The sequence below is a fragment of the Lissotriton helveticus genome, chromosome 2_1, assembly GCF_964261635.1.
Source record: "Lissotriton helveticus chromosome 2_1, aLisHel1.1, whole genome shotgun sequence".
Lineage (NCBI taxonomy): Eukaryota > Metazoa > Chordata > Amphibia > Caudata > Salamandridae > Lissotriton > Lissotriton helveticus.
In genome coordinates, this window is record NC_136059.1 from 972,896,329 (window position 1) to 972,918,743 (window position 22,415).

Consider the following 22,415-nt stretch of genomic DNA (forward strand, 5'->3'; position numbering starts at 1 on the left):
ACAAGTTCAGAAAAATGACCCATGAGGTCTATCAAATGAGCTATATTCCACAAAGCATATGTATATGTGATGAAAAGGAACAAGATGTTCTCGTATTCGAATGACGTTTTCTCACAACACGGCGTTCCTATCCAATTCATTTCTTATGCACGGACTATTGACCCCCTGATGAAGAGCCTGAGATGCTCGAAATGTATCGGGGATAATTTGAATGCTGGTTAAATCTTTGGAATGTTCAGAATGCAATGATGACTAATTGCATTTAAGGTACCTTCGATCACGTCAGTTTGTGCATTTTTGTGACATATTACTTACAACTGACTGAAAGATTCTATTACAAAGTGATTAAATCTTTGTTATCTTACTGACATTATTACGTGAGACTATCATTGTTCAAAGTGCCACGGCACTCAGGAGTGCTCAAGGTTCCCACCTTACACTTGTAAGGTTCACTTTTGTTTTACATTTTGCGCCTCGAAGACAGGAGGCGAACACCCTGAGCACCCATACCCCAGCGTGATCTTTTTCACATTGGACTACCTTTGTGACTACCCACTAAAAAGGTGTGCAGCGGACCTCATACTCTAGTAAATGATATGAGAACCATGCTGCCAGCCAGAAAGATTTTCTTTCCCTATGCTTCTAAGCACTTGGATTCCCTGTCAGAGGGAGTAGAAGGTAAGGTTATGGACACCCGCCTCAAAGAGCAAGATGCCTGAACACCCAACGCTCCAGCAATGGATGGGCCAACAGGAAGGAAGGCTCACCAAGAGCAGGCCGAAACAGTCTCACCACCAAACTATTTACAACAGGGGAGGAAGACTGTTTCTCTCAGGCAGCAGGCTCTGCTTCTAGCAGAGCCTCATTAAAAGGGAAGAGTGGTTCAGACAAGGGGCGAAGGCTACAGAATCTCCGTTTAGACATTGGTCTTCAAACTTAATATATGAGAGGGTACGTTTTAACACCTCCACAGCCTGTACCAGTCTGATTGTGATTTTTTTGCACAAACTTTCTTAAAAGAGGAGAATGAGATATTGTGCCACTCTGCGCTTGCACATATCAGTATGAATAGTAAACTACTGACCTCCAGAGTAGGAACGCTGCAATGTACAGGATTGTATAATGACTGTGCACTTAAGGCTTTAAAATAAAATGAGCACATAGCAGTGCGTGGCATTAAGTAATTGAAAATATTTCTTATACCTAAAAAATGCAAAATATAGGTTGCTAATGGTTGTGACTCATCTAAGACCTACTACCCCACACTTGTGGTATGTCTGAGGCCAGCATTTTAGAGCATTGAAGCACATTAGTGCACAGAAAAAATGGTTGCTTTTTAAGTCCAAAAGTCCACCTCCACACTTCTTAAGCCCAAAAGCCTCCCTCCACACATAAATCAATTCTTCTCCCTCCCGCTCACCACACCAAGCGAGTTTGCAAGCTTCTTTCCTCATCCTTTTCTCGTTTTATCACAGCATTACACATAAGGGGAGCAGGGTGATTAGGGATTTGGGGGGGGGGGGCATCGGACTAACAGAACAAGAGGACCCAATGTAGAGTAACTTGTACTTATTTCTACACCTAATTCCACCTTTGTCAATAGTAATTAGATCCTTTTGGTATACAGTCAGGGCAATTAACCCTTAACTGGGAAAAAGACCTCAGGGTAAAGATATGTTTTGAACCTTGAGGAAATATTTAGAATATGCATACAAGAATCACAAGTTAACCAAAATTAATTGCCTACCTCTTCATATTCTGAACCGCTTTCCTCACTGTCTGACCTGGGAGCAACTTCATACCTGTAAGTGGAAAACCAAATTTTTTTTAACCACAACACAAAGTTGGATAAATTCTGAAATGGACCAATGTAGCATATTACTTGTTATGCATCCTCAATAGTTTAGAAGTAAAGATGAAGAAAAACATGTTCAAATAATAAAGTTTATCAAAGTAGGCCAAATGCTGTTTTACAGTGCAGGATCTTTTTTTTTTTTTTGAGAAAGCGCATGCAGAAGAGACTAAATTTAAGGCTAATGTGTTTTCCTTTCGGCCCAAAAATGAGAAATATAATAAAGTCTGAGCTAGCAAGGATATTATAGTGTGCACAAAGGTACAGAAACCACCTCCCCCCAACCTACTCATAGGATTTTTCTAATACTTTAAGCAAATTTAGATTTTTGATTCCTAGTCAAAAATGATTACCAGTAAAGGAATTGACGTTGTTATCCCGCATTCTTTTTCCCCGCAGGGAATCACACGCGGTCGTTACAACGACCGTGTTGTGATTCCGCATAACATTACTCCGCAAGTCGGAACAACGACTAGCAGAGGGGGGGCGCTGGATGTTGGAATAGTATAATTTACCATTCCAACTCCAGTCTGTGCGGACACTAGGGAAGGTGTTCGATTTTAAATCCAACACCCTCCATCCACATGTGGTTGTTTCGACTTGCGGAGTAATGGTATGCGGAATCACAACGCGGTTGTTGTAACGACCGTGTTGTGATTCCCTGCAGAGAAAATGTTTTGTGGTAAACATGATTTACCTCTGTAAAGAAATCAGTGAGCAACCTCTGTGGGTTCCCTAGAAGCCCGTATGGAGCTGAAAGCTGCAGATCAAACACTGCTCCACTAATTAGCACTGGTCAACTCCAACTACGAAGGCTGGCATCTGGCCACTATCTTTAATACTGACAACTTTTTATAGCCCCCCCCCCCCCCAACTCCACTCCTTATAAGCACTCAATAAATTTTGGGGTAAAAGAGGCAAGTGAAGATTACATCCTGTGACAGAGAAGCTGTGTGGTATGGAAGGAGGAGTGTTTGTACTGCAAAAGTAAAGCTTAGAAGAACAAAGAAAAATGCTACACTTGAAACACAGATACCTTTAAAGGGATGTAGGTTTCATGTGCCATCACAGATCTTGTTGAACCCACCCCAAACATGAAACTATCACAATATGCAGATAACTTTAACTACACCCGATTAACACACACACACAGCGCCTGAAATTAGTTTGATGTTTAATTAGGGGGGAGGGTGATAAGATTCAGGGCTGGGTTTGGGCTCAGGTCATGCCTATTGTTTAGGCCAGGCCACCTTCAGTGACTACGGGATTTCAGTCATGTCTCAGATGAGATCTCCTTACACATAGCAATCACAAAGATATGAAGCAAACAAAATGAGATGATGGAAGGAGACACACAAACCCAGTCACAGATCTGGGTAGAATTCATCATCGTTCTTTAGCACACTTCGCCACCCCAGTTCAGACTCAGCCATATGCAAATCAGGCTTGACCCTGTGCCTCATGGGAACAGTCCAGCCCGAACAGCCAAGCCCGGTCTTCCCTGGACCGTAAACAAGCATCCTGGGACCAGTTTCGGGGTAACACCCTGAATCAGCCAATCTAGCTTGAATCCAGTGGCAAAGTGAGCAAGGGACCCACATCTGGGCATACCCTGCCAACTTAGGGCGAACAAAGTAAACACAAAGAGATGATGGACGGAGCGCTGAAACTTTTCAGACACTCACCCACAGTCACAGATTTAGGTTGAATCCATCATTGTTCTTTAGCTCACTACGCCACCCCAGTTCAGATCCACCCTGCCAGAGAGCGGGGATCTCACCTCCTAAGGGGTTAGAAGCGAGTCTGTGGATGCAGGCTGGGCTGTACCAGTCAGGCAGCACATTCGCGGATTAGTAGGATTTAGGGGGTACCTCTAAGGTACCCTCTGGGCCCATGCATTAATAAATCCATCACTGGAATCAGTGTGGGGTTTATTAATATGAGGTGTTTGATACCAAACACCACTGGTTTCAGTAAAGCCATCATGTAGGAGAAATCGAAATCACTAGTTCCCAGTACATATTCTTAAGATGGCTTAAGTTCCAGAATCAACTTAGACGTCACAGGGCATATCTACTCATGCACTTATGTCCACACACGTAGTATAATGCAACCTGCCTTAGGCTGTAAGGACTGTTGTAGGGGTGGCTTGCAATTATTGCATCCATTGTCTGTAGACATGGCACACAGGCTGTGTGCCATGTTTTGTTTTCACATTTGTCTGCACCATTTCATGCAGTCTGCGATGGCAGTGTGGTGAGGGGTCCCTTAGGATGGCACAGTGCATGTCACTGCAGAAAGTTCCCTTACCTAAAAGCCTTTTTCTTTTGGATATACTACACTGAATCTTTTGTGAGCACAAAGAGTGGTTGGGGAAGTAATGGCTTTCCCTAGCAGCATTCCACTCTCAGGCTGTGGGTATGAGTTGGCAATGGGATGCACAGAAGAACAAGTTACTTACCTTCGGTAGCTTTTTCTGGTGGATACAATATCTGCCGTTGGATTCCTCACCTTGTGAATATCCCCTGCGCCAGCAACATTTGGAAACTTTTGTAGCTCTCCACGCCGACGAGGACGTAGACGACGTCACAAAGGCACGACTCCGCTCGCGACCTCGCTGATGTCACTGGATCCATAAAAGAGCCGTGTCGGCGTGATGACATCAGTTCCGTCCTTTTTTCCATGCCCTCGAGGCACATGGACAGACCGACATAAATAGGTACTGTATACACAGTACACAGTATTCAAACTAACACACACGGTGTGAAATCAATGCAAAAAGCAAGAACAATTAAACATATCCAATGAAGGATAAAATCATAAAATTAACAGTTTGCAGGTATAGAAGAGTAGACAACGGGAGGCGGGTGGGTCAGTGAGAAATCCACAGGCAGATATAGTATCCACCTGAAAAAACGTTACCGAAGGTAAGTAACTTGTTCTTCTGATGGATACATCTGCCAGTGGATTCCTCACCTTGTGAATAGAATCCCACAGCAGACCCACGCTCGGAGGAGTGTGTCCACTCTTCTATACCAAGAAATCCTGTAGGACAGAACGCGCAAAGTGGCCATCCCGCCTCACCTCAGAATCTAAGCAGTAATGCTTAGCGAAGGTGTGGAGGGAAGCCCAAGTTGCCGCTCTACAAATGTTCTCTACAGGAACACCTCTAGACAAAGCAGATGTTGAAGACTTTGCTCTAGTAGAGTGAGCTCTAATACCCTCTGGAGGGTCCTTACCAGCCAAAGAGTAACAGATCTTGATGCACTAGATAATCCATCTGGAAAGTGTGCGCTTGAGCCCCGCTCTGCCTTTTTTGCAGCCAGCAAAACCCACGAAGAGCTGGTCATCCACACAATAGTCTTTAGTTCTATCAAGGTAGAAGCTCACGCCCTCTTTGGGTCAAGGTGGTAAAGCCGCTCCTCCTCCTTGGAAAGGTGAGGGGGAGGATAGAAGGAAGGGTAATGGACTGCCCCAGATGGAAGGGTGTTACCACCTTAGGCAGAAAAGCAGCCCTGGTCCTAAGAACCATTCTTTCAGCATGAATGGTCAAGAATGGGGGTTTGGAACTCAGAGCTTGAAGCTCACTTACCCTCCTTGCCGAGGTAATAGCAACTAGAAAGACAGTTTTAAAAGACAACAGTCTCAAGGGACTCTTGTGCAAGGGCTCAAAAGGAGAACACATCAAGTAGGTTAAGACAAGATTTAAGTCCCATTGAGGCGCAATAAATGGAGTGTGCGGAAATTTGTTAGTAAGGCCCTTAATAAAACGTTACACAATAGGAGATTTAAATAATGACGGCTGGCCGGCAAACAAAGGAATGCCGACAAAGCCGACAAATAACCCTTCACAGTAGCCACCGCAAAGCCCTGCTGGGCTAAAGAAAGAGCAAACTGAAGGATGTTGGATAAACGGGCCCTTGAGGAGTCAATAGACTTCACAATTGGACCACCTATAGGAATAAATCGACTTGGTGGAAAGCCGCCTGGCCGAAAGAATAGCATCCACCACGTCAGGCGGGAGGGAGAGAAAGAATTTAGATTGCCCCGTTCAATCTCCAGGCATGAAGGTGTAAGCTCTGGAGGTGGGGGTGTAGAACCTGCCCCTGCGACTGCCCTGAAAGGGAGACGGAGCGGAGGGCACGAGGAGAGGTGGAGAAAATCCATGTACCACACCCTTCTTGGCCAATCCGGGGCGATCAATATGACTTGAGCTCGGTCTTGGCGAATCTTCCTCAGAACCCGTGGAATCAAGGGTATGGGAGGAAACGCGTAAAGGAGTTGAGAGCCCCAACTCAACTGAAACGCGTCCCCCAGCGCCCCCTGCATCGGATACTGGAGACTGCAGAATGACGGGCAGTGAACGTTCTCGTGAGTGGCTAACAGGTCCAACCGAGGAGTTCCCCACATCCGGAAGACGTGACGAACCACCCCTGGATGAAGCCTCCATTCGTGGTCGGCTGAGAACTGCCGACTGAGAATGTCTGCACGTACGTTTAGAACTACGGCCAGATGATTTGCCATCAGACAAATCTGATGATCCCGAACCCAGGACCAGAGACGTAGAGCCTCTCTGCAGTGACAATGCGACCCTACTCCCCCCTGCTTGTTGACATACCACATCCCGGTAGTGTTGTCCGTTACGACTTGAACCGACTGACCGCGAAGGGAAGGGAGAAAGGCCTTGAGCGCCAAAGGTATCACCCGTAATTCCAGAAGGTTGATGTGAAGCAACCTTTCCTCTGGAGACCAAAGACATTTGATCTTCAGATCCCCCAGATGAGCACCCCACCCTAGAGTGGATGCATCCGTTATCACTGTGGCCACTGACGGAGGGAGATGGAAGGGCTTTCTCTGAGTCAGATTGCCCTCCACGCTCCACCAAGACAGATCCGCTGCAGCTTCTCTGGAGATCCTCACAGACTCCCTGAGATCTCCTTTGTGCTGATACCACTGCCTGCGGAGGCACCACTGGAGCGCCCTCATGTGCCAGTGTACATGGTTGACCAACAGAATGCAGAAAGCAAACAGACCGAGCAGGCGAAGGACTGGAATGACCGCTCCATTGTAAAACAAGGGAATAATTTCCTGAATATCAAGAATCCTTTGAGGAGGAGGGAATGCTCGACAGACAGTAGTGTCCAGTACCGCCCCTATAAACAGGTTGCGCTGTGAGGGCACCAGGTGAGACTTGGGTACGTTTATCGAAAAACCCAATTTGTACATCAGCTGGGTTGTCACCTGCAGATGATGACACACCTTCTCTGGCGACTCTGCTTTGATCAGTCAGTCGTCCAGATAGGGGAAAACTGGAATCCCCGATCTTCAGAGATGGGGTGCCACCACTGCCATCACCTTGGTGAAGACTCTATGTGCAGTAGTAAGTCCAAACGGTAGGACCGTAAACTGATAATGTTGCGACCCCACCGTGAAACGGAGATCATTCATGTGCGACTTCAGGATCGGGATATGAAAATACGCATCCTGCAAGTCGATCGACACCATCCAGTCCTCTTGCTGCAGCACTTGAAGAACCTGCGCTAGGGTGAGCATCTTGAACTCTTCTTGCTTCAGAAAAAGATTCAAGACCCTGAGATCCAGGATTGGACGTAACCGGTCATCCTTCTTGGGTATCAGGAAATACCGGGAGTAGCAAGCCTGACCCCTTTCCTGCTCTGGAACCACCTCTATCGCACCTTTTCTTAACAAGGTTAGAACTTCCTCCTGCAGGAGAAGAAGATGGTCCTCCGAGCAAGGTCCTTGGCAAGGAGGGTAATTTGGAGGGAATTCCCGAAAGGGAAGAGCATACCCATTTTCTACAAGATTGAGAACCCAACGGTCTGTAGTGACAAATTCCCAATCTTGTAGAAAATGAGTAAGCCAACCCCCCACAGGACCAACATGATCCAGAATGGGGGATCTAGGGCTGCTTTGCTGTGGTAAGAGGGGGAGAGGAAGAGGAAGAGGAGGAGGAGGAGGAGGGTTGTCGACCCCGTGGGCGACCTCTGTTCCTGCCCCTACATGACTTATATAAGGTGTTCTGCTGCTGCTGAGGTTGCCTGTATGACCGAAAGGACGACCTTCCAAAGCCCCTGAACTGCCTATAAGAAGAACCCCTCGGTTGTGTCTGCAGACCCAGGGACTTGGCTGTAGCCTTTCTTTCTTTAAATCTTTCCAAAGCTGCATCTGCCTTTTTCCCCAAAAAGTCCAGAACCATCAAATGGGAGGTCCATAAGAGTTGCCTGGACATCCTGAGAACATTATGAAGACTTAAACCAGGCACTCCTCTTAGATGCAACCGACAACCCCATTATCCTGGCTACAGAGTCCGCTGTATCAAGGCCACTCTGGATCACCTGTTTTGCAGCTGCCTGTCAGACAAGACCAAATCAAAGTTCTTTCCGTCCTCCTCCGATAACTTTGGGGCCAGTTGTCTAGCAGAATCCATTAAAGCATGGATATACCTGCCCAAAAGGCAAGTGGCATTGGTGGACTTAAGAGCCATAGAAGCTGATGAAAACACCTTTTTAGCAGCCTGATCTAGTCTCTTAGACTCTCTGTCACCTGGAGTCTGTGGAAAAGCTCCAGTCGATTTCTTTAAGCAGGCTGCTTGAATACCTTAACTCTCAGGTGCAGGATGAGAGGATAAAAACTCCGGATCTCCTGAAGCCATCCTATATCTTCTGGCAACTGACCTCGAAACTGCAGGAGCCGAAAAGGGTTTCTGCCAAACTTCCATAATTGGCTCAGTGATAGCTTCATTAAATGGAAGTAAAGGTTCAATTAGTGCAGAAGGAGAATGAAGCACTTCTGTATTGAGTATTAGATTTAAATTCCGTTGTCAGGAGCTGCAAATCCAAAAGATCAGCCGCCTTACGAATCACAGTGTGGTAAGGAACCACATCTTTGGAGGGAACCTCTGAAGGAGGAGAGAGTTGTCATTCCGCTGATAGTTCCAAACCACTTGCCTCTCTTAGGTCTTCAAAAAAGTCCTCTGACTCTTGAAGTTCTCCTTCTTCCATCTCATCCTCCCTATAATGCTGATCCTCCAGCAATCTTTGTGCCTCCTGTCTGGACCTTCTCTTCGGAGCCAACTGAGTCGTACACGGATCCAACGGAGTCGGAACCGGCGTCGAACCCGGATTGAGGGGCACATTTGAAGTCGACCGAGGTCGAGCTGACGGCACCGGGGATGGAGGAATTGACGTTGGCGTCGGCGTTCTCGGTGCCGGAAAATGCCAAGATGGGGCCGTAGGCATGAAGGGAGCTGGAGCACACGCTTGAGGTACTCCCAAATTGAATGCCATGGGACCCATGGGACCCGAAAGTGCACCAGAGGGGTACATTGCCCTCGCAAAGACACTGCACATCGCATTAAGATAATGCGTCGGGTCTTGTCCTGGACCAGGAAAAGGAGGATACTCGCCTGGTATGGCGTCACCGGACTCTGGCCTGCCGGCGCCGAAGGTGAATCCACTGGAGTCGATGGCCTTTCAGGTACTGGTGGTACTTCTTCCGGAGCCGGAGAATGCTCCGGAGATGGAGTAGGATTCGGCGCTGGTGACTGGGCGAGGGAAGCCACCGGAGAAGATACTCTCACCGGGGAAGGAGAATGAGATACATACTCCTTTCGATGTCGATGAGCTTTCGAAGCCGACGACTGATCCTCCTCTTTATCCGAACGGCGTTGAGAACCATGCCTCTTCTTTTTCTATGCTTCTTGGATTTTGAAGCATGACCCAACGTCGACTTCGAGCCCGATCTCGACCTCGACCTGGTCTTCGATCTCCTCCGACCTCTCTTTTCTTTACGCATCTTCACCATAAACAGCTTGGCTTCCCTTTCTTTCAGAGCCTTTGGGTTCATTTTCCTGCAGAAAGAACACTCTTTGACATCATGGTCCGATGATAAATACCATACGCAATCATCGTGAAGATCTGTTATGGACATGTGTCCACCTCACTCCCTACATGGCTTGAAACCTGATTTTCTCAATGACATCCTTGAAATGAGTAAAAGATAGAACAGGATACAAACTGGAAAACACAAAGTAACAAGCTACAGAGAGTCCCAAAAACTGTTGGCGTCGACGGCACGAAAAAAAGGGAACTGACAATCTCGCAGACACGGCTCTTTTATGGATTCAGTGACGTCAGCGAGGTCGCGAGCGGAGTCGTGCCTTTGTGACGTCATCTACGTCCTCGTCGGCGTGGAGAACTACAAAAGTTTCCTAATGTTGCTGGCGTAGGGGATATTCACAAGGTGAGGAATCCACTGGCAGATGTATCCATCAGAAACACCCAGACTTAAGTGCTCAGTGTTTTACTGTAAAAATGTGTGCTATGCTTAATACTAAGGAAAGTGGTGATAGTTTCTCTAATATAAGAATTAAAAAACTTTATTTGTGCATAAAGGTTAATGGATGTTCATACTAAGACAGCTGGATTGCCTTGGTGACAACCAGACTGAGCTACATCTATTCTAAAAGTAAGAAGAATTCTGGAGTATGTCATGAGAGGATGTGGATAGTCATCTTCTGATATATTCCTCTCCCAGGTTAACTATTACTCGCCATGCAAGAGTTTGGGTCAATCCTAGGTTTCTGGAACACCAAACTTTAGAACTCCCAGTGTTCACTATGCCTAAGATGTAGAAGGGGACTTTATGCCTAACATGTAGAAGGGGACTAGTGAAAGAGTATTCCCTATGGATAGGATGTTTATGGATTTCTACTTGTTACAGTGGTCCTCTGCATAACTATAACACATACGGAAGTTGAGCTACAGTATGGGCTAGCCATTGGGTCTCAATGAGACCGGCGTAAACCCACTGTACCAGGAGTTGTCCCCATTCTGGATTGTTTAAAAATAAAATCCATGTCTTGCTCTTCTCCTTTAGGGTTTTCATCAGATGGGAGGTACGATTAATGGTATAACGGCAAATGCTTAAATAGAAGTGCCTCATTCATTTTGAACTCTGTCACCAAGACTGCCCCAATAAGTCACTTGTTAGTTGTTCCAGAAGTGAAGACAAACTGAAGTTGTGTGTTTAAGTCCTCTATTGGGTAGGATGCTTAGATATTTGAGATGTGATCTGGGCCACATCAGGCATTCCTCTGAGTTCGATAACTTACGCATAAATATTTATCTCTTCTACTAAAGAAAATTGAGAAATATGCCAGATCATGGACATGTCTTCATCTGACTTCTGGTGGTCATATAAACACTGTAAAGACTAATCCGATTGAATATGCAACATTGCAACTCATGCTATACATCGCATTCCATTACAACGCGGTCGTTACAACAATCGCGTTGTTACATTGCGTACCATTACAACGTAAGTTTTTACAACGACTTGTTGTATGGGGGCGCTGGATGTTGGAATAGTATTATATTACTATTCCAACTCCAGTATGTGCAACAGTGGGGAAGGTGCCCCCTACAGCAAGTTGTTGTAACGTTCCCTACAGCAAATCGTTGTAACGACTTGCATTGTAATGGTTGGCGATGTAACAATGCGGTTGTTGCAACGACTACGTTGAAATAGAATGCGTTGTATCGCATTCAATGTAAAAGATGTCTCCCATTCCGATTTTCTGATGTTTGTTCTTTTCCAGCCTTAGCTTTTTAGGTTACTTGCTTTTTTTAAGGCTTAAATGGATGGTGGACTTCTTTATCCGGGTGGGTACATCACACGGGTTAAACGTAAGAAATGATTCACAAATTTAACAGAAGGGGGTTGGGCGCAATTGGAATATGAAAACATCGTTGTGGCCTCCATTGCCCAGGCGATGCTAGAATCAGTGATCCAGTAAAATAACTTGTAACAGGTTGACCACATTTGACCGGATGGCAATGATAGATTGCATGAAACTTTGTGTGACTTTGGAATCCAAATGTTCTTTTTTTTAAAAGTCAAGTTACTATCATATGTTATTCTGTAAGACTTATCAGACGCTGTGGAGGAGCGTAATTTCAGGCTCACGTAGCCTTTATTCTTCAAAGGCGCAGTCCAATTCTTCTAAGAGATCACAGTACGGGCAGTAGAATAAAAATTCACAAGCTGACAGAATCATCGAACTCATGGGGATTCCATCATTTCATCCGGTACAACTGAAATATGGCCTAAATCAAAGGGTGTTCATAACAATAACACCAACTTAGAGATCACTTTTGTGGTGGGAAGCAATGCAAACATTCAAGACGCTTTTTAGGAGATGTCTGATCAGAGAATACATTCATGTTGTATAAGGCTTGATGAGCACTGCTCCGGTTCCAACTAACCAGAAGATTCAGCAGATTTTCTACAAAAATTATGCAAAATTATTTATGCCACTGATTTATACAGTTGCAAAAAACACAGTTGATGGACAGAATGTAGAACAATGTCATACATCCACCCCAGTACAAGGATCTGGGCCTAAATCCATCGTTTTTTTTGCACTCCACACCTCCCTGGGTTAGACAATGGCTATATGACAGGGTCAGAGCGGATTTGCATATAGCCAGTGTCTAACCCAGGGTGGTGTGGAGTGCAAAAAAACGATGGATTTAGGCCCAGATCCTTGTACTGGGGTGAATGTATGACATTGTTCTACATTCTGTCCATCAACTGTGTTGTTTGCAATTTCACCCCGAGTGGGCTGGGGATGCTCAGACGTGAGTCCCAGGCTCTCCACACCACTGGAGTCAAGCTATCCAGGCTGAAGAAGGCTGATAGCCAGAAACCGGTCCTTGGATGCTTGATTCCGGTCTGGGAAAGACATGGCTTGGTAGTTCGGACTGGACTGTTCCCATGAGGCACAGAGTCAGAGCTGATTTGCATATAGCCAGTGTCTAACCCAGGGTGGTGTGGAGTGCAAAAAAACGATGGATTTTGGCCCAGATCCTTGTACTGGGGTGAATGTATGACATTGTTCTACATTCTGTCCATCAACTGTGTTTTTTGCAACTGATTTATACAGTGGCATACATTTTTTTGAATAATTTTTTACCCTAGCAATGTCAGAGGCTATCACCCATAACAACACAGGTTCCATGGGTGCACAGTACTAAAGAGATCTGTGGGTACAAAAAAAAAGTGCAACGACAGATGCATCAGTTACAAGCGTTTCTTCTGATACCTTTAAGATTTACAAAACGTCATACAGTACACCATTCATACTTCAAGATATACTTTTAATGCACCAGAGGTGTTTACTCAATGGAAAACACAATTTCACCTGCTCTAAAGCACAAATTGTGTCAATATTCCATTTAATTTGAATGAATTTAATTTCAACAGCATCTTCCTAAAGCATCTCCTGGTATGGAGCATCAGAGCGTTAGTGAGAGAACCTCACAGCTGTACAGTACACATAGCAAAATGAAGTCAGTCAGATAAACACCTTTGCAAGTGCTTGTGGAGAGCTGTATTAGGGTCAGTTAGATTGGTTAGTGGGGAAATTGCCTCACAATTAGATACAGTATTTTGCAAGCAACTATGGCAAACCTATATGGTCGCACTATGCCCCTGGAAAAAGCCTTCATTTCTCGTACCTATGTTGATGCAGCTAAATAACTTGTTATGAAGCTAGACTTCTAAATCAAAAATGGATACACAAGTCACTCTTTCAATATTCAATTGGATGGACACTTCTATAATTCTCAGAAACATCATCATCATTTCAGTTTGTCCTAAGGAACTATAACAACAATCATAATGCTAAAAAGATTGTAGAAGATTACATGGTTAAGAAATTACTTAAAGAATCGCGAAGTAGCTGCTGAAAATTGCTCCATAACTTAATTTCGAGTCTGAACGTCATTGCTGAACTGAGGCAATAACATGTGGCATCCACACAAGTATAATTGTGAGTGAGGTGTCAATGTTATGACTGTCTGGTTAATGGCAGTCTGTCTGTGGATGCCCACAGGTCGTTTTCCAATACCTTTTGCAAACTATTCTGGATAAGCTTAATGCAGCACGATTTTAAAAATCATAATACACAACATGTTTATTCACAAGTGACACGAAAAACTGAAAGTACACGTTGAACACGTCAGACACAGGGACGCAGGAAACAGACAAGTGTACTAGAAGTACCTTAAAAGCATGCTTTAAATCATGAGATGAAGAAAAAAATATATAAAGTAATGCTAATACATATAAATGAAGTTGCACCAATAACTTTCAATCACACATGATGCTTATTAACGTATACTGATGACATTTTGATAAGTGCCCTAGTGTTCTTCATGCTTTCTGCTGAGTGCACTAGTTAGAAATGTCAGTGCAAAAGCGTGTAGAAATTAAGTACAAGCTCGAACCTTTGCACAGTATTACTAGTGCTTCCACCGTTGATGAAAATACGAAAACGATATTTAAAAATTTAATTTTGAAAAACATGCAACTTATACGATTATTGTATACAAATGTGATAACAAGGTATTTCTAAAGTTCACTATTTTCATGAAAAATGACTAGTGAAAGTTCTATATATTCTATATTTGAATAGATTCATTTAATAATATTGGACGTTGGGTTACAGCTAATTTCATTTATATGTGCAATGCGAAGTTAAAGACCTTTTTCGAAAAAAAATTCTCTAGTGCGGACCTTCCCCTGATTTAATAATATGGGTCATTTCATACTAGTGAAATGTTGCTTATTTGGCCCGTATATGCCTATAACCTGACATTACTGAATGTTTCTTCAATGCACACAGTGAAATATTCCTATGAGAATAGAAATTCAGCTATTGCTATGGATAGTCTACTTTGCATCTTTTTATTGATACTAGGATTATTAGGACTCTCAATCGTTCATTTCTCATAACTAGTAAGGGAAATCATCTCGATGTTTCAAGAATCTTAGGTCACACTATGAGGATATGGATATGTGATAGTCTTTCGATGGTGGTGTGATGCCATCTGACTGGGACGATCTTAAAAATCTTATAAAAGCAGAAAACCCAAAGGAGGGTCAAAACCATACTTTACTTTTCCTTGTGCAAGAGAATGCTATGTTGATTGATTTTTTAGATGAACTTTCTTTTACCTTGGACTGCCTGGTAGATGCAACAGTTGGTAGTTAATTAACAACCTTCTGGCCGTCCCATTTCTATTTTTATTGTTTCCCTATTTCTTTGATCTAGGACTCGCCCTTAATGGACTCTATTCCTGAACCCTTTTTCCATCCTCTTAGGACCTGAGCCGTTAGAAAACAAATTATCCTTCTGCCCTAATGGTGGTAGGATTCTTCAACTTTGTAACTGTTCCTGATTCGAGATAGCCTGCTTAAATGCTTGGCACTGTTCTAAAAACTGTGATATTCCCAACAGAACTTCTGAAGAGATTTCTTGTGGCAATGAGGTTTCAATCTCTAATACTAAAACCAACTTCAAATAAAAGCTCTGTCAGAGTCTATTATTGTATCCTGTGGTCCTTCCATTTTGACTGTGCTATACATTTTCGAGCTCTGATAGAACATCAAGTGTTACTTTGTTTGTTTTGCACTGCTGTCGCAGAGCTCTTGGCCCGAATAATCCTCACTTGACTTAAATTCTTTAGGAGGTTGGGTCTTCCGGTTGCTATCCTTTATTTCTATAGCATGGTCTTAAGCGTTGTGTACTTAAATTTGATCTTGAATTTGTGAGTTAGCTATCAATTAATGGTCCTCATTGGACAGCTAAAGTGGAGTTTGGTCACCCTTATTACCACCCCACCTATCGCCGAGAAAGATTAATACGAGGATCATTACCTCTGTGGTGATGAAAGCACTGCAGTTTGTCTTATTGTAAAGGGCCCAGTACAGCTAGAGCAGTAAATGAGCATATAAGGAAAATGCTACTTACCAGTATGCATCTGTTCTTGGCATGTAAAGCTGCAGAGTTGCACACTATGCATAGATTGCCACCTAGTGTTGGGGCCCGGATGTTTGCAGTTTGTTTTGTTGTAGAAAAGTCTTTGGAAGTCACGGGATAGGTGACTCCTCCTTTGGATGATACTGCGCATGGGCATCGGCTCCAGATTGTTTTTCGCCATTAGGGAAGTGATGGAGCTGTATAAGAGATAGTGATGTCCATGTGATATGTATCTAAGTAAGATAATACTGGAACAGATTAAGGTACGGGGGAGGCGGGTGGGCATGTGCAACACTCGCAAGCTCTACCTGCCAAGAACAGATGCATACTGGTAAGTAGCATTTTCCGTTTGAGGCATATGAGCTGCAGATTGCACACTATGCATAGATTACATAGCAGTTCCCACACCTAGCGGCGACCACCAGTATCTGTTGCAGTTGTTTGAAACAGAGTTTTTAGTACAGCCTGGCCCACAGTGGTTTGTTGTTTAGTTTGCACATCTACACAGTAGTGCTTTGTGAATGTGTGCGGTGTAGACCATGTAGCTCCTTTGCATATATCATCTAGGGGAATGTTCCCTAAGAATGCCATTGAAGCCCCTATCTTCCTGGTAGAATGGGCTTTTGATGGGATTGTTAATGTACGCTTGGCTTTTTGATAACATATTTGTATACATTTAACAATCCACCTAGCGATCCCTGATTTTGATATGGGATTGCCTTTATGTGGCGGTGAGAAAGACACAAAAAGTTGTTTTGTCTTACGAAAAGCTTGTGTCCTTTCAATGTAGTACAGTAATGCTCTCTTGACATCTAAAGTGTGTAGAGCTCTTTCTGCGACTGTTTGAGGCTGCGAGAAAAATACGGGCAGCTCAACAGATTGATTTAGATGAAATGGTGAAATGACTTTTGGAAGGAAGTTTGGATTAGTACGAAGAACCACTTTGTTATGATGCATTTGTAGAAAGGGTTCTTGAATGGTAAATGCTTGTAGTTCACTAACCCTCCTGAAGGAAGTTCTGGCTACTAGGAAAGCTACTTTCCAGGTTAAAAACTGCAATTCACATTTATGTAATGGTTCAAAGGGAGGTCCCATTAACCTTGTGAGAACCACATTTAAATTCCACACAGGTGGTGTTCTGGGAGGAATTATTCTTTTGAGTCCTTCCATGAAAGCTTTAATGGCTGGTCCTCTAAAGAGAGATGGATGTTGCCTATTTTGCAAGTATGCCGAAATGGCTGCAAGGTGTAACCTAATAGACGTGTAGGCTAAATTACACATTTGAAGGTGTAATAAATAGCCGATGATATGTTGAATAGACATGGTTAAAGGATCAATTTGGTTGTTTTGGCAGTATATGACAAACCTTTTCCACTTAGCAGCATAACATGCTCTAGTAGTGGGGCGTCTAGCTTTCTTGATAACGTTCATACATTCTGGGGGAAGGTTGAGGTAACCAAACTCTATGACCTCAGGAGCCAGAACGCTAGGTTCAGCTGAGCTGGGTCCGGGTGTCTGATCTCTCCATGGTTCTGCGTTAATAGGCGTGGAGAGGGGTTTGGTTTTGGTGTGGTACTACAGACATTTGTAACAGCGTGAGGTACCACGGTTGTCTGGCCCAAGTTGGAGCGATTAGGATGAGCGTTCGGGAATGTTGCTGTAGCTTGCGTACCACTAATGGAAGTAGTGGGAGAGGAGGAAAAGCGTACGCAAATAGTTTTGAACAGTTCATCCATATCGCATTGCCTTTGGACAACGGGTGTGGGTATCTGGCGGCAAGGTTTGGGTATTTTGCGTTTTCGTGGGTGGCAAAGAGGTCTATTTGAGGTTGTCCCCACATTTGAAAGAACGGATGAATAACTTGTGGATGAGGTTCCCACTTGTGGATTTGTTGTGTTTGTCGACTTAGCAGATCTGCCATAGTGTTTTGTACTCCTGGAAGGTGTTGGGCTAATAAGAAGATCTTTAGTGGTATAGCCCATCTCCATATCTGCTGGGCTAACAGAGAGCTTGCAGAGAGTGTGTCCCTCCTTGCTTGTTTATGAAGTACATAGCGGTCATATTGCCTTGCGGACTAAGACAGCTTTGCCTGACACTTGAGTTTGAAAAGCTTTTAGGGCTAGTAACACAGCTAGCTCTAAGTGGTTGATGTGGAGTAGCTTTTGTTGCGGTGTCCACCTGCCTTGCCTGGTGTGATGCAGTAGGTGAGCTCCCCAGCCGGAGAGCGATGCGTCCGCTGTCATGACTATTTGAGGAACTGGCTCTAGAAACAGTCGCCCTTTGGAAAGGTTTTTGGTGTTCCGCCATTGCAGAGAACGATGAGTCCGACCGTCTACCAACACTAGGTCTGTCAGTTGACCTTGAGCCTGGTTCTATTGTCGTGCTAGGCACTCTTGCAGTGGACGCATTTGCAATTTTGCATGAGGTACTATAAATATGCAAGATGCCATCATTCCTATGAGCTGCATGAACACTCGAGCTGGCAGCGAATGTTGCGGTTTGAATTTTGTTATGAGAGTTTGTACACTTGTTATGCTGGCTGGAGAGGGATAAGCTAGTGTTAGTTGGGTGTTTATTGTAGCGCTGAGATACTGTTGTATGTGTGAGGGTTGTAGATGCGACTTGGTGTGATTTACTGTGAATCCTAGGTCGTGAAGCAGTTGAATGGTAGCGTGCGTGTGCTGTCCACACTGGCTGTATGAGGTGGCTTTTATGAGCCAGTCGTCCAGATACGGGAAGACATGAATATGTTGTCTTCTGAAGTGTGCTGCTACTACTGCTAGGCATTTGGTAAACACCTTTGGCGCTGTTGCGACTCCGAATGGGAGCACTTTGAACTGGTAGTGCTACCCGTCTAGCACAAATCTGAGATATTTTCTGTGCACTGCGTGAATGGGAATATGAAAGTAGGCATCCTTGAGATCTGGAGTGACAAGGAAGTCGTTTAGTACCAGTAGTGGAAGGACCTGTTGGAGTGTGACCATATGGAAATGGTCCGACAGTATGTAAAAGTTTAGAGGTCTGAGGTCTAGGATGGGTCTTAGAGATCCGTCCTTTTTTGGTATTAGGAAATATACCAAGTAAACTCCTTTGTTTTTCTGATGCTCTGGAACGATTTCTATTGCATTTTTCTGCAGGAGGGATGTTACCTCTTGTCTGAGCAATGTTAAATGTTCCTGTGACATTGGACGCTGCCTGGGTGGTATGTTTGGCGGGGTAGACTTTAGTTCCAGACAGTAACCGGATTGAATTATTTGTAACACCCACCTGTCTGATGTAATGTTTTCTCATGCTGGCAGGTATTGTTGGAGTCTTCCCCCGACAGGAGTGGAATGGGACGGGGGAAGGGGAAGGGAGTCATTGGGCAGGGGTAGAGAGGGAGTTGTTATTTTTACCTCTGCCCTTGTTATTGTTACCCCTGTAACCACCCCTTTGGTAGCCCTTGCCGTAAGTGGACTGTGTGGGGGCTTTGTAAGAGGTAGAAGCTGTGTCTGAGGAATATCCTCTAGTGGCACCTCTATAGGATGAGCGACGAAATGAACGTCTGGGAGCCTGCGGCTGCAGGGCTCCCATAGACTTGGCGGTGTCTGTATCTTTCTTCATTTTTTCAAGAGATACATCACATTGGGTCCGAATTGGTGTTGCTCATCAAACGATTGATTAAGAATAGCACTTTGTACCACAGGTTTAAAACCTGATATACGTAGCCAGGCGTGTCTGCGTAGTAAAACGCTGGTGTTAACAGCCCTAGACGCAGTATCTGCTGCATCCAGGGCACACCTAATGGAGGTGTTTGTAATGTTTTTACCCTCTTGGATGAGTTTGTTAGCTCTATCCTTGTACCTGTCAGGGAGGTGTCTCATTAGTGACTCCAACTCATCATAATGTGCCCTATCATATCTAGCTAACAATGCCTGTGTATTGGCAGTACGCCACATGTTTGCTGCTTGAGACGCAGTTCTTTTTCCGGATGTGTCAAGTAACTTAGACTCTTTATCTGGTGGTGCGGCATCACCCGATGTTTGCGAGTTTGCTCTCTTGCATGCGCTGGAAACTACAAGTGAGTCTAGTGGTACCGGCCCTTTAAAGTATGCCGGGTCTGAAGAGGCAGCTTTATATTTTTTCTCTATACGAGGGTTAATGACCCGAGTTCTGACTGGGTCTTTGAAGACTTCAGAAGCGTGCTTAATCACTCCCTTAAGCATTGGTAAAATGGATGTGGACCTTTGTGCATTATCAAAGGTATCCATTAGGAAGTCTTCCTCTACAGGGTCTGTATGCATGTCTACACCATGATATTGTGCAGACCTGTGTATTAATTCGTTAAACCCTATAGTGTCTTCTGGTGGGGAAGGCCTTGAGGGGTACAAGTCATCCTGAGGGACATTTGGGACATCTGGGGTGGTATAATCATCCCATGGGTCAGGTGATCCTGTAGGCGTGGCGGGATCAGGTATGTTACCCCCCCCCATATCATCAGAGCCCAAAGAGTCCACAATGTTTCGGTTCAGCAAAAAGAAGGATTGATGGAGTGCTAATCGCTCTGGATAGAGTCAAAGTGTAGCAGCAAAGGAGTGTATCAATAAGGATGCACATTGCTGTTGCTTTTGCTCAAAGATTGTGGTTTTTGAAGTGGCTGTGTGTTATGAGTGGAGAGGAATGCTTAAAGTCCAAGTATGAGTAAAGAGCTTTTATGCAAAGTTTAAGTTGTAAACGGGTCCGTAGTGGCCTAAGATCTTGAGATATTTACTTATGGGTTGTCTCAGTGTAGAAGACACGGAGTAAGTTGTCTGCTGGTTTGTGGTGTTGCTCGTGAGCCCTTGTCAACAACTCCTTGGTAAAGGTTTTCTTCATGTATTACTGGTAAACGATTGGTATAGTATAGTTGATCTCAGGTGAGTAAGATCAACTATATCAATTAAGAGTAAAATCCCGCTGGTCAAGGTTTCGTTTGCAGTGAATGAGTATAGAAAATGTAGTTACCTTGTGAGTCCGGATATCCTTTAGTGGAGCAGACCGTTTATTTGTTTGCACTGTATTATCATATTTGGTTTAGAGAAAAAACGTGCAGTAGAAATTGTGAAGAAGCATGAGCTGCTGCAAGGAGTGAGATTGACGTGTCAGGGACCGCGCTGTGATTGGTAGGTAAGTGTAAAGCTGCGCTGGGATTGGTTGACTACTTCATAAGAGTTGCGCTGTCAATGGTTGAGGTTGCCGAACAGGTGAACAGTAGGAGAATAATATTTCTTGATTTACAGAAATCATTTGTAAATATAGAATTTAATAAAAATTAAATTATTCCATTGCGAACAATTGTAAAGAAAGATGAGACCACATTTGCCAAAACTTAGGCAGAGGTACCGCCCAAGGGTACACCAGGAATTATATTATCATGACAGACTAAGAATTACATCCATGTCTGATACTTGAGTTTTGGCATACACTTCCTGCCAAGAGGAGAAGGAGGAGGTTCCCTCATTATGGGACATTTAATTTGAGGATTTTAGAAAATTTAAGGAAAAGAATATACAAACTGAAAGCGCCTGGTAGACTATTCTGGAGGCTTAAAATACCTGGGAGCCAATTGCTCAACAGAAAAACAGAAAGGCATATCAAGGGAGGTATAAGAGAAAATGGATCATTATGCAGAAGCTAGGTGGGCTGCTCAACAGAAAATGTGGAGAGCAGACATACTACATGGAACACAATTGTATCTGATGTTAGAGGTTGGGGGAGAAGCTAGGGGCAAAAGAAAGAGAATAAAGCATTAAGAGACCAACAAAACTGACATAGGAAAAGAGGAAGAAGAGAGTGACAGACAACAAACTTGTGTGATTTATTACGAACCTGCCCACCACCTTAAAATGAGACACCAAATAGAGGTTTGATGCAAATGTGTGCACCTTATGGACCGAATGCTCCCTTGATGCTTGAAGTACCAAAGGAACCGATGCTTATTTCTCCTGTAAGTGGGAGGATAGAAATGCAGCTCCTATAAACCAGACAGATTCATATACTCCCAATGCTTTGACTGTTCCCATCACTATTGGACCTGCTGTGCCCTTTACAAGTCTGGGTTACAGATAAATACGATTCAAAATTTGACTGTACCTACTGGAATGAATACTTTGGAGTTCTTCAGATCGGACAGTAAAATCAGGGATTCACACACCATGGTTCTGATCCCAACTACTAATGCTGCCACTATGAATGTGGTCCCTAATCAGAGATCTGATGCAAAGAATGGTACAGAGGTTTCCACCTTTCTCCTGTTCCACATCGAGTGGGCCTCCTGCAATGAATTTTCACACTTCTGATAGGACTGTGCCAATGGGAATTTCAGTTCCAGATAGCTCTGTACTAAATGTACAACCTGGAACGAGAGCAAATTTTACTAGTGGAATATTACATTTAAATAGTACAGGAGAACAAACAGGGACAACTCCTCAAGAACTTGACGAATGGCTTAACGGTGACAGTACCGTGAATAATCAGAATTCAGCAACGGTTCCAGCTTCAGTTCCAGCTCCAGTTATGAATTCACTGCCATATCAACCTTCAGATTTTAGTTTAGCCCACATTTCAGATATGGTTGCAAGTCCAAGTTCAGTTCAAAGTTCAATTTACAAAATTAAACCGCTCATGGATGTGACCAGATTAAAAGTTGAATCAGAACAGATGATTCAGGTACCACTTAGTCCATCAAGAAGAGATTTA

At 44.1% G+C, this 22,415-nt stretch overlaps 1 protein-coding gene across 3 annotated transcripts in view; it reads right to left on the minus strand.

The window, feature by feature from the left end:
* SMARCA2 (SWI/SNF related BAF chromatin remodeling complex subunit ATPase 2) overlaps positions 1-22,415 on the minus strand; it is a 1,851,064-nt gene that overhangs the window by 1,444,521 nt on the left and 384,128 nt on the right. For all 3 annotated transcript variants that reach the window (XM_078675722.1, XM_078675721.1, XM_078675720.1), the window contains exon 13: positions 1,748-1,802. In XM_078675722.1, coding sequence (XP_078531848.1) covers positions 1,748-1,802 — 55 coding nt within the window. The remainder of the gene's footprint in view (positions 1-1,747; positions 1,803-22,415) is intronic.